Source organism: Macaca nemestrina, chromosome 1, assembly GCF_043159975.1.
Source record: "Macaca nemestrina isolate mMacNem1 chromosome 1, mMacNem.hap1, whole genome shotgun sequence".
Taxonomy (NCBI): Eukaryota; Metazoa; Chordata; class Mammalia; order Primates; family Cercopithecidae; genus Macaca; species Macaca nemestrina.
Window position 1 is genome coordinate 214646817 of NC_092125.1, and position 12991 is coordinate 214659807.

The 12991-nt window shown below is 49.3% G+C and overlaps 1 protein-coding gene across 7 annotated transcripts in view; it reads left to right on the forward strand.

The window, feature by feature from the left end:
- LOC105483111 (capping actin protein of muscle Z-line subunit beta) overlaps positions 1-12991 on the forward strand; it is a 148490-nt gene that overhangs the window by 98608 nt on the left and 36891 nt on the right. For all 7 annotated transcript variants that reach the window (XM_011743769.2, XM_011743770.2, XM_011743766.2 and 4 more), the window contains 2 exons: positions 1524-1645; positions 8521-8634. In XM_011743769.2, the coding sequence (XP_011742071.1) occupies positions 1524-1645; positions 8521-8634 (236 nt within the window). The remainder of the gene's footprint in view (positions 1-1523; positions 1646-8520; positions 8635-12991) is intronic.

Below are 12991 nucleotides of genomic sequence, written 5' to 3' on the forward strand. Positions count from 1 at the left end.
GCTTTGCATAGCCACTTTGCAGAATGCATGTGAGCTTTCAAGTCAACAATATGCTCTCTATAAAGGGCCTACCATAGTACGTGGTGCATGACAGGCACATGGAAATGGTAAGGGGCCTGATATTATCACCAAAACCAATTTTGAATGTAACCCCCAATTTTATTATGTTTGTTTGGAAAGTGCAGATACACATGGAGAGATTTCTGAAAACAAGCACAGGTACAGGCCAGGCCTGGGGGCTCACACCTTTAAGCCCAGCACATTGTACACAGGGGTTGGTGGTGTATGTCTGTCTCTTTGGGTGCTGTCCCCTGTACAAGAAAGAGATAATCTCACCAAGGCCACAATTTCTGTGAGTCACGAGGCAGGTTTACAGTCCTTTAGTTGTGCTGGACATTGCTTTCCAAGCTGAGTTCTAAGGCACCCTGGAGGGGCAGCGGAGGAGCCCATGGAGGCTGGGTGGTCCCTGTGGTGGTGGGACTCCCTGTCCCTGCCTGTCTCTTGGATGGTGGCAAGGGTCTTCTGGAAGAACACAGGAACCACTGTCACTGTCATCCCATCTGCTGAGCTGCTCTGCTGCTGTCTTTGCCGTACAATTTAACTTTTCCATTGGGAAGGGTTATTGGTGCAGTTGGCAGGCACTTTCCTGGTAAATGATACGGTGGGGCCCCCATAAACCCAGGCCCATGAAACAAATAAGTCAGCACATTGAAAATATAGCATGGAAGTGACTCAAGCCTGAAGGAATCCATTTCTGAAAGTGCTGCCATCCCTGTCTGGGAGATTTTGGTAGAAATTGATGTTTGAGTTGGGAGGAGGAGGCCAGTGGCCTGGTTACTTGCAGAGCCTTGTGTCAGAGTCGCAGCATTGGCCCAGAGTCTGAGTCCTGCCAGCCCCCAACCACAGGGTCATCCTTCTTGGTGAGGCAGCCCCCTGGCCGGCCAGCCGGGGTTGAGCCCACTGGGGCTCCGTGCTGTGGGAGCCGGGGTGAAGCTGTCTTTGCAGCAGATAGAGTTGACTCTACAAGCCAACTGGTAACACTTGGCTAGGGGCCTGGAAAGTATTGGAGACTCCACCCAGCATGGGAGCCTGTGGGAGTTCCCCGGCACGGACGAGTTATTCTACTCCGAGTTCTTTAGATTCCTGTGTATTTGAAATGTTGACCCTCTTCTCGGGACTTGAGCTTGTACTTTGCCCACCAGAGACCAATACCAAGCACATACACACTGAAATTTACTAGGCCACCCTGGTGACCAGGTCGTTAAAGCTGCACACAGTTTTTGGAAGGAAGACCGTATTGGAAACCACGCTCCGCTGTAATTCAAGAACGGGTTTCTTAATAGAGGGACACAGTTGGTGTCAGACACATGTGGAAAAGAAAAGAACAGGCCCATAATTTTGGCTCAGTACCCAGGGCCAGATGTTAAAGGTACTGACCATGATATAGCTGCAGTATTGTTAGCCACCTGAGTTTGGTGTGCTATTTTAACCTCTGTTTCGACCTTGTCCTTTCTCTCTGCCAGGTCCCCAGTCTATGTGAGGATCTCCTGTCTTCTGTTGACCAGCCACTGAAAATTGCCAGAGACAAGGTGGTGGGAAAGGATTACCTTTTGTGTGACTACAACAGAGATGGGGACTCCTATAGGTGAGCTCATGCCCCGGGTATGCAGCAGGCACACCAGCCACATGCGGGCTGCCGTAGGTGCCTGCTGCAGAGCACGTGGACCTTGGACTTGGGCAGCTGGCAGCCCGTTGGCTGCCCTCCTCTCCTTTCTTCTCTTGTCCTCCCCATTCTTCTCCTCCTTCCATCTGTTATTCCAGTCAGGCAGCGGATGTGTGAGGAGTGCCACCCACAAGCATGGGAGATAGAGCAGTGGACAAAAGGCCCCCTGCCTTTATGGATCTTCCAATCTAATAGGAGAGGGATGTTGTTCCTGAAAACAGCTGTTCTGTTATAATTGCGTTCAGGCCTGCAAAGGGCAGCGTACAGAGTGTGCCTATGATGGGGATCCTGAGGGCAGGGAGGGTCTCTGTGGTTAAGGGATCTACGAACGCAGCTCTGTCAGATACGCAGCTCTCTTCTCTCTTTCCGTCACCTCGCCCAAGGCTGTAAATAACTAAGTTGACATTAGTCCCTGCCCTGGGTGTCTGATCACCAGGTCTAGCATAGGAGACACACTGGGTAACTGATAACTGTACGATGTGATTCATACAGCCAGTGCAAAGTCTGTTCGGGGTGGGAGAGTAGCACAGAAGAGGCCATAGTCAACTCCAGGAGGACTTCCTGAAGGAGGTGATGTCTGAGCTGGGTTTTAAGAGCATGTAGGAGTTATACCTCTATTTTTCAAGAGTGAGAATTCTTAAACTAGCCCAGTGTTTCCATGATGAATGCAGTAGTCACTGCCTTGGAGAACAGTAGAGGAACACAGCCTGCTTTAGGTTTATTTGGTGGCCACGGAACCAGGGCTGTCTTGAAGCTTCACCCTAATGCTCTCTTTGGAGACGGGGCAACGCTTCTGGGAAGTCAAAGCAGAAAAAATGATCAGGAGTCAGCCAGTGTGGGCTTCAAACCAGCACAGCTCCCTGTGTCAGTGGGACTTTGACAAATCACTTCTTGTTGCTGATCTTTTAGTTTTGTCATCTGTAAAATGGAAATGATAGTATTTGTTTACTCAACAGAATGCTTCCTAAAGAAAATAAAGAGGACAGTGGGAGAGAGGGAGAGGACAGGCAGGCAGGGAAGGCTCTCCCACAGGCTGGGAACTGGAGGATGAAAAGGTCCAGGTCTGGGGAAGAGCCTGCTGGGTGCTGAGGCCCTGGGTGATGAGCTCGCCAGGATGGAGCTGGCAGAAGGCCAGAGGTGGAGAAGGCAGTGAGGGGAGGGCGGTGGGGGCGGAGATGAGGGGGGAGGCATGGCCAGGGCAGGTCTGGCAGGGTCTTGAAGCCCAGGCTGAGGGTAATAAAAGTTAGCACAGGGTTGTTTATTGGGGGATAAAAGAAGTAACACACATGAAATGTTGAATGGCACAGACCTTGTCATATATGTAAAAAGTTTAATACTGACTTATAAGAGACTAGACAAGTTTTATAATCATGTCCCTTTCCTAGCTTCAAATGGAAATTAGGTAGAGAATATATTTTGCCCTCCTTCAGACCACAGACCAAAGTTGAAATGGTGAGAAGTGGTGAGATTTGAGGTCACTTTTAAAGGTAGAGCCAGCGGCATCTGCAGGTGGGTGGGGATGGAAGGAGAGGAGGTGGGGTGTGAAGGGTGATCACAAGGCTTCAGAACTGAGCCACTGTTGATTGAGGTGAGGAGGACTCAGGGAGGAGCTGGCATAGGGACACTTGAAGCTTGAGAGGCCCATTAGATCAACGTGGAGATACCAGGTAGGCTGTGGATGTACCATGTGGAGTTCCAGGAGAGAGGTGTCGGCTGGGGATGTGGCTGCAGATGTCACAGCATATAGGTGGTGATACAGCCCTGAGGCTGGTCAAGTTCATCCTTGAAGGGCTTGTTCTGTGCCTGGAACTGCTGGTCACGGGCACGGCATCCAGGTGTTGTGCTTCTTGGGAGCATCTTGCTTTGTCGCCCAGGCTGGAGTGCAGTGGTGCAAACGTGGCCCACTGCACAGGACCATAGGCATGTACCACCATGCCCAGCAATTTTTTTTTTTTTTTTTTTTTAGACAGAGTCTCACTCTATTGCCCAGGTTGGAGTGCAGTGGCACGATCTCAGCTCACTGCAACCTCTGTCTCCTGGGTTCAAGCGGATTCTCCTGCCTCAGCCTCCCAAGTAGCTGGGATTACAGGTGTGCGCCATCACGCCCAGCTAGTTTTTGTATTTTCAGTACAGACAGGGTTTCACCATGTTGACCAGGCTGGTCTTGAACTCCTGACCTCAAGTGATCCTCCTGCCTTGGCTTCCCAAAATTTTGGGATTATAGGCATGAGCCACTGCGCCCAGCCCCAGCTAATTTTTTGACTTTTTTTCTTTCTTTCTTTCTTTCTTTCTTTTTTTTTTCTTTTGTAGAGATGGGAGCCTCACTTGTTGCCCAGGCTGGCCTCGAACTCCTAGGTTCAAGCAGTCCTCCCACTTCAGCTTCCCAAATTGCTAGGATTACAGGTGTGAGCCACATTGCCCAGCCAGGGAGCCACTGATGAGGTGGGTAGACCAGACCAGCCCTTAGAGTAGTCCAGTGAAGGTGGAGAGTGGTCTGACAGACCAGGGAGCAAGCGGGGAGGAGTATTCGCACCCGGCATGCAATTCAGGGAACGCTTCCGGGAGAAGGTGGTCCTTGAACTGGTCTTACTTAATCAACATCATTATTATATTTATTATTTGCACCTAAAAACTCCAGTTTACTGTGTAAGGCAACTCTTCTGTAGCAGCTGGTAGAAGGACGGGATCATGTCTAGGTCTGTGGCCAGGCCAGGCTCTGAGGGCAACTTGGTACCTGCAGCCCTTCCAGGTCACCCCTTTATCCTCCACCTGCATTCCTGAGGCCCCACCACCGGCTCTGGGGGATCTCAGGCCTTTCGAGAGGAGCCTGGGGTATGGAGGCAGAAAGTATGTCTTTCCTTTCTCCTCTTCTCGATATGAAACTTGAAGGTCTTCTGATTCTCTCCACAGATTTCCATCCTGACTGTTTTTGATGGTTTACTTAAATAAGATCCTTATGGTGTGACCGTTGCCAGCAGCACCGTTTGAAACCTGTTAGCTGAAACAAAAAGCCTACTCGGAGGGAAATAAAAGGCCTGACTTTTGAAATCTAAGCATTCCTGTCCATCTGTCTTTTTTCAAATGGCCTCCATTTAAGCTCTTAAATGTGTTCTGAGTGCCCCTTCCACTAAGAATATTCTGGGTAATGTTATGATATTTCCCTCAGCTACAATTACCCTGGCTTCGGGACTAACAGCTTGAAATGCTATCGTCTGTGAGCCAGTAGAAATGTGAGTTACAGGCTTCTTGCAAATTGCAGGCCCCCAGTCTGCCCGAGAGATGGGCTCTTGCGTCTAATCAGGGTGCCTTGAAGTGAACACCGCTTGGGTCGGGTCTTCCTGGCCTACAGGAAGGCAATGGCCATCATCGAACTGTGGGAACGGTCCTGTGTGTGAGTGTGCTGCAGAGTCTCAGAGGGCCACCCAGGGAAGGAGGGAGTTCAGCTCTACACCCTCAGATTCGTATCCACTCCCCCGGCCAGCACAAGAACCAAGCCTTATTTATAGATAAATCATGGCGACAGCATCTTTTCACCTGGATCTTTGTCTCTGAGATCTGATGAGAGGCCTTTGTTGATTTGGTGTTTTTGTATTTTAGTGCTTAGGTGCCCCTCAGCATAAAAAGGCAGAAAGCTGCTCCATCTCTTGGTTTGGAGGAGCAGAACACCAGCAGATTCCCCTTTCTTCCTCTCCCGGGCTGGGAGGCTTCGGTCCACCAGCAACATCCGCTTGGCACTGACTCAGGGCCGGGTACTGGGGACAAAGGCAGGCAGCACAGGCTCTCTTCTCTCAAAGGCCTCTTGCAATCAAGGGTGAGGGAAGAAGGGCAAGAATATGACAGGCATGAGGATCAACGTCTGTGTGAGAGGGAGTGGGAGGGAGGAGGGAGTGGTGGGTTCTGTTGCGGGGTGGGTGCAAGAATTCTTTTTTATTTTTATTTTTTTACAACTGTGATTGGACAAGAAGAATTCATTCATTTTTTTTTTCTTTCCCCGAGATGGAGTCTTGCTCTGTCGCCCAGGCTGGAGTGCAGCAGTGCAATCTCGGCTCACTGCAACCTCCGCCTTCTCCTGTGATTCTCCTGCCTCAGCCTCCTGAGTAGCTGGGATTACAGGTGCACGCCACCACACCCAGCTATTATTTTGTATGTTTAGTAGAGATGGGGTTTCACCATGTTGGCCAGGCTGGTCTTGAACTCCTGACCTTGTGATCCTCCTGCCTCGGCCTCCCACGGTGCTAGGATTACAGGCATGAGCCACCGCGCCTGGCCAGATTCATTCTTAAAAACATTTTTTAAAAAATGAGCGTGTAGTTGAGTGCCAGGCACTGTTCTAGGTGCTGAGCGACCCGAAGAGGAGATGACAGAAAAGGCTCTTGCCCCTTCATAGCTGAGGTTCTAGAGTGAGCTATCTACATTCACACTGATTCCGATTAGATAAAATTAAGAATTTAGTCACTTGGTCATACTGGTCACATTGTAAGTATGCAAGCAGCCCCACATGGCTCGTGACTGGTTTTGGACAGCACAGATTGAGAACATCTCCAACGTCTCAGGAAGTTCTGTTGGGCATCCCCGTTTCAGAGGGAGGAGCAGCAGGCTACAAGAACCGACACGCCAGCCTGCGCTTGGCTTCCCAGGAGAACCGAGCCATCTATTGTGGGCGGCATGCCTGTCTTCCCAGCCATCTGGGGTCCCAGCTTGTTGACGGTTTCCTTCCCATGGTGTGCACGTGGTCCAGTGTGACCATGAAAACTGGCTGCTGGTCGTGGGGCCACAAGGGGTGTCTCATCCCATTCTTGCAAAGTCTCTACCAAAACTGCAATGAGCAGCAAAAAGTGGTCGGCTTGGAAAGGATTTCCAAAGACTCCTTCTGCTTGGAGGTGATCAGGAGTGTAATGCCTGCCTGGAGACTCTTTGGGGACACCAAGCACAGCAACTCTTCCCTCACATACCTGTGAACCAGCCTCCGAGAAAGCTGCCTGCGGGTGGCTGGTGGAAGAGGCTGCCCAGCTTATTCTGGTTCCATGCTCCACGATCTACTGATGGAGGTGCCTGGTGGAGCATCACTTAACCAAGAAGAAAGATGTCTGTGCACAGAATTCGTTAAAACTGGGGTTTGGAAGATGATGAGCATGCTTCTTTTTTTCCTTAACATGCATTCCACATCACAGTGATGCGAATGAAGGTCTGTGGTCAGGAGGGGATGTGGAAAAGGCAGTGTGGGTCTCTGACAGTGGAAACACCGAGGCTGGAGTGTGAAGGACTTTTTCTGAATTCCATGTTGTCTTCTCTGTCTTTTCATTCCTCTTTCACCTTTTTAATTCTGCTACTTTCTCTGAACACTCGGCCCTCTGAACCCCACCTGCAGGAATTAATGAGTAGATCTTTCCCTTATAACCCCCTTTCCAGTTCTCTGTGTGATTAAATGCTTTCCTGATGTGGCAAAATACATTTCAAGAAATACAGCAAGTCTTTTGGGCTGCAAAAAGACTGGTTCTCATTACTTAGCAGTCTTTATATGTGTGCATAGCCCTTGGATGTTGGAAAAGCTATCCTCTGTTCACATGGAGAACCTGATCGCTCAGGTCTTCTAATGTAATCAGCGTTTCCCTGTGGAGCTGTGTCTCTTGCCTGCCTCTGTAACTGACAGCTCTCTTCTTAATGCTTACTGTGTAAGAAGGTCTTAAAGTTTATCTAGAGCCTCCAGCAAGTCAGGGAGGAGAGTGGGCATCTGTTGAACTATAAGGTGGTGAACACATGGCCAGGCGCGATGGCTCACACCTATAATCCCAGCACTTTGGGAGGCTGAGGCAGGCAGATCACTTGAGGCCAGGAGTTTGAGACCAGCCTGGCCAACACGGCCAAACTCCATCTCTACTAAAAATAAAAAAATTAGCCAGGCCTGGTGGCTTGCACCTACTCAGGAGGCTGAGGCACGAGACTCGCTTGAACCCGGGAGGCGGAGGTTGTGGTGAGCCAAGATTGCGGCACTGTACTCCAGCCTGGGCGACAGAGCAAGGCTCTGTCTAAAAAAAAAAAAAAAAAGGCCGGGCGCGGTGGCTCAAGCCTGTAATCCCAGCACTTTGGGAGGCCGAGACGGGTGGATCACGAGGTCAGGAGATCGAGACCATCCTGGCTAACACGGTGAAACCCCGTCTCTACTAAAAAACACAAAAAAATAAACTAGCCGGGTGAGGTGGTGGGCGCCTGTAGTCCCAGCTACTCGGGAGGCTGAGGCAGGAGAATGGCGTAAACCCGGGAGGCGGAGCTTGCAGTGAGCTGAGATCCGGCCACTGCACTCCAGCCTGGGTGACAGAGCCAGACTCCATCTCAAAAAAAAAAAAAAAAAAAGAAGAAGAATAAATAGGTGGTGAACACGAAACTGAGAAAGCGGGTAAGAAAGAACTAGCATTTGTTGAACACTGACAGTCTGGCAAGCTCTGGTCTGGGCGCTTGATCTGCTTGTCTCATTTCTCATGACAGCCCGGTGTGCAGAGCGAGTAGCAGCCGCATTTTACACAGGAGGAAAGTGAGGCTCAGGGAGTTGGGACACTTGCTGAGCGTTCACAGCCAGTGAGAGGTGGAGCACGGGCGTGTGTCCCAGTCTGCCTGCATCAGAGCCCTTGTTGTCCAAACCTCCAGAAAGCCCTGTTTGTTGCCAGGACCCAGAAAAACCTTTGTTGGAGCTAGCGGCTTTGCCTCCGAGATTTCAGATAGCCAGGGGTCAGGCTCCCTGCTCACTGGCCATGTCTTCATGGAATGATTCATGGAATGTACTTTTCCTTCCTTCCCTCCAGGTCACCATGGAGTAACAAGTATGACCCTCCCTTGGAGGATGGGGCCATGCCGTCGGCTCGGCTGAGAAAGCTGGAGGTGGAAGCCAACAATGCCTTTGACCAGTATCGAGACCTGTGAGTCACTTTCTCCTGTTGTACTTTAGCTCTTGTGATTTTTGAGAGGTAAATCCTAAGTGGCAGTGTTCTATCTTGAATCTGTTACCTGGCCAGGTATTCTCCCTTGAGTCTGTTAACTGGCTCACCTAACTAAAATTGGGAGCCCTCCATAGCAGGATGCAGGGCACTCGTTTGGTGGTTGGGTTAGTTATGAGATGACTCGGTCATAGAATGCTACCATACTTCACTATGTGTTGTTCCCCTGCATCATGATTCATCGTAACAGCAGGTACCACAGTACAGCGCCTACTGTGTGTAAGAAACAGTGCCAGGTATTTCTACATAGCATCCCAAGTCCTCACAAACATAGCTAGTTTAGTCCTCGTTTCTCAGATGAAGAAATTAAGACACAGATTAAAGTGTTTGTCCACAGTAAGGGGTAGAGCCAGGAATTAAAGTCAGGCCTGTTTATCTCCAAAGGTGCTTATGGATTTTTGCCGTACCACAGGCTCAGTTCTGACCTGGAGCTCAGAGGCCTCCACTTCCAGCTGTTCCCAGGCCAGGACGAGCGCAGTCCTTACAGGGTGGGAGCAGAGCACCAAACATCTTCCTGAATCCTGAGTTGTTCGCGGCCTCGGCACCTGCCTTAAAAAGCGTTTTGCTAGATCTGTTGAGATTTCTTCCTGCTCCATCTAATCCTGCCTCCCAGCACCGCAGCACCAACATGTCACTTAGTTGTTCAGGCTTACAAGGAAGGACTCCAGAGAAAGTTAGCCATAATCAACAGAATCTCTTTTATAATTAAGTTCTATACTGAAAATACATCTAAACTGTAAAATAGGCAATACCATTTCAAGTTGGCAGACTTTTTTCTGTAAAGAACCAGATACTAAACGTTTTAGGCTTTGCAGGCCACATATGCTCTCTGTTGCTGCTGCTTGGTTTGTTTTCTCTTTAATCTTTAAAATGTAAAATTCACCTCTTGAGCTTTGAGATGGGTGGGGCTTGGCCTCCAGTCTGTAGTTCGCCCACCCCTGGCCTAGGATGTAAGCAAGAAAATGGACATAAGGAATCATCCGAACAGTGTCAGAAAGGTAGTGCTGCCCTACTTAGTGTGAGGGGTTCATGTCTTCACTTTGCAAGTATTCGGAGTGGCTGTATAGTTCATGGCAGCTTGCTGTATCACATAAAGAATTTCTGGCAGGTACAGTGGCTCACACCTGTAATCCCAGCACTTTGGGAGGCCAAGGTGGGCACATGGCTTGCGCCCAGGAGTTTGAGACCAGCCTGGGCAACATGGTGAAACCCCATCTCTACGAAAAAAAAAATACAAAAATTCACTGGCTATGGTGGCATGCAACTGTAGTCTGAGCTACTTGGTAGGCTGAAGTGCGAGGACCACATGAGCCCAGGAGTTTGAGGCTGCAGTAGTGGCTGTAAGGGCACCACTGCACTTCAGCCTGGGCGACAGAGTGAGATCCTGCCTCAAAAAAATTAAAAAGTTTCTTTTAAAAGCTGATTTTCAAGGAAAAGTGATACTTCTCAATATCTGACACACAAACAGAAAACCCATAGCACTCAGTAGAATGAAATACACAAGCACAGATCTACGGAAGACAGGAATAAATGGCCTTAAACATTTCAGTGTCCTTGAAATGCATCAGTTTGTAACACAACCTTATCTTCAGTATCTATTATGTACAAATATTTTATATACATTATCTTTACTCCTTAACAAGAACCTCTGGGGAAGATGGCTTTGTTCCTCTTTTTACAAATGAGACCAAGGTTCCAAGAGGTTAAATGACTCACACAAGACCATAGGACATGGAGATGAAAAGCTAGGATTTGAACCCATATTTGTCTGAAATTCCACAAATTGTTGATTTTCATGGTTAAAATAGGCTTCAGTCTTTAAAGGTTATTATATCTAGAACTTTGTCCTATTGTAGAATAGCTCCTTCCCCAGTGATACTGAAAAGCTGACTCATTGCTCTGTGGTAGTTTACTTGTAATTGTTTTTTACTGTCTTCTACCTGCCCATTTGGTAAGAAGCCAATCCAGCTATTAAACAAGAATGCCAGGTAGAATCAGTTTGATATTAAAGTGATAATACTGGTAATAAAATAACGATGGTGATAACAGTTACCAGTGGCCATGCCAGTGGGCCTCCAGGTGTTCTCTTTCGGTCTTCACAAGAACCTATGAAAGAGGGCTATCCCCCTCTTACAAACGAGCTGACAGATCAGAAAGGTGATATAACTTACCCAGGTTCACAGAGCTAGTAAGTGATGGAACTGGGATATCAAACCATCCTTATCCAGCTCCACAGTCCAACATCAATTTATTTACTTAGCAGATGTTTGAGTGCCTCCCATGAGCCTGGTGCTCGCTGAGTACCAGGGATGCACCTCGTACGTGGTAGATGAGGCCCCTCACCACACTCCATTGTGGAAAAACAAACAGTGGACAAGTGAACAAGTCAGTGCTGCTGGTGATAACAGGGAGCAGCTGACTTGTTATGTAGAGCGGCCCATGAAGCCTCTTGAGGAGATACTTGACTGAGGTCTGACATCAAGGAAGCCAGCCAGGCAGGGGGGCTGGTCGTGGCAGGGTCTCTGAGGCGGGGGCAAACTCACCTGTCTAAGGCCCTGAGACGGGTGCCCCTTGATGTGCACACATAGCTGTCAACCAGTAAGTGCACACCCTCAGCCTCTTTTAAATTGCAAGTCGATTTGAAAGAGATTTGGGCAAAATTAGCCCCTTTTATAGCTTTGTAAGCTTCTCAGGAGCCATCTCAGGATACTCCAGGAATACAGCCTGCCCTTTCAGTCAAGTTTGAAGGTGGAAGTGGAATGTTCCCCCTTGAAAGTATTTGCTAGATTTTCCCCCAGCTTAGGGAGCTAACCTGCCATGCATGCCATCCCCTAAGCCTGAGGAAGTTGCATGGCCTCACCCCTTCTGTTCTTTGAGGAGGCTGTACTCTGGCTTTTTACTGGGCTACATGTTGAGATATGGAGGAGGGGGATTCTGATTTTTTTATGAGACTTAAGCGTTCATGTTGTTACTCCCTTAATAAAGTGATTCAGATGTGTTACCTTACTTTGCCGTTTAGGGCCAGCCTTGGGGAGGAGCCCAGTTTCATCTTGAACTTCTGCTTCCCTTGTTCTCCCTTCCCATCTCATCGTTCACATATGTAACGATACATGGTGTGTGCTTCTGCAGGGGCTTGGTTGGCCTGTTATCATGAGAATTTCCCTATTATCATTAAAACTCTTCAGAATAATCACTGAATCCTTACAGTGACTGTAGGACAAGTGGGAGTTACTCCATTTGGCAGCTGATGAAGCTGAGGCTCAGAGAAGTACTCAAGCTGGTTAACACAGCTAGAAAACCACAGGAGCTGGAAGCCATAGCTGAGGCCTCACTCTTCGTGCTGGCTCTGGTGAAGCCTTTCCCTTCCCTGGGAAATGTGTATTTGTAAGGTGGCTTTTAATTTCTGTGTGCCTTTGACTTGCCTACACACTCCTCTCTGAAGGTAAATTGACTCGGTGGAGTTGAAAGAGGGGTGACAAGACAGCATCCTGCGCCCAGTTGGGGGTTGAACTGGATAACCCAGACCCCGAGGGTCTGTGACAGTGTGTAGTGGGATCCAGGCCGGTGCCGTTCTGTTCCCAGCACCTCAGGAGGAAGGAGGAGAGGGGAGCACAAGGGCTCAGTGGCCCTGCAGGAGAGGCAGGAGGCCCTTCCTTCCCTTGCATGTGCAGGGGCAGTGGGGCCAGGCTTTTCTTGGGTGACAGGGATCGCTGACCACCAAAGGGACAGCAGTTGGAGCTGTCATCCAGGATACCAGAGGCATGAATTTTGAGTCACCCAGTGCCATTGGGGTGTGCTGAGGAGCTCTCTCTCCTGGGACCATATGCGAGGAACATTTTCCCGGCTGAACCACATGTGACGAACAAACCCATTTATAGTCTAAAAATTAAGAGAACAAGTCTCTTTTTTTTCTTTTTAAAAAACATCTTGGTGTATATTGCCCATCTCCAGAAGTTCCCATTCCCAGAGTGCCCCGCGAGGCTGTTGGTGGCCATGTGAGTGACCACAGCAGGCCCTGGAATGCAGGCTCTTTTCCCCATGGCTTTGGAGCAGAGGGGAGTCAGCTGGGTGGCCTTGTCTCCTGACGGGCATTGGCCAGGGTCACACTGGGTTTTCTAGGGACCAGCTGTTCCGTGGGGTGGAGAGGCAGCCGGCCATCGCTTTCTCTTCATCTTTCGTCCAGCCCTACCTCGTACAAATGCTTTCTCGCAGAAAGACTTGTTTGTTGTCCCCTGAGCGAGGCCACAGCTCTCCCACCTGTCTTCTGTTCAGGTTGGCA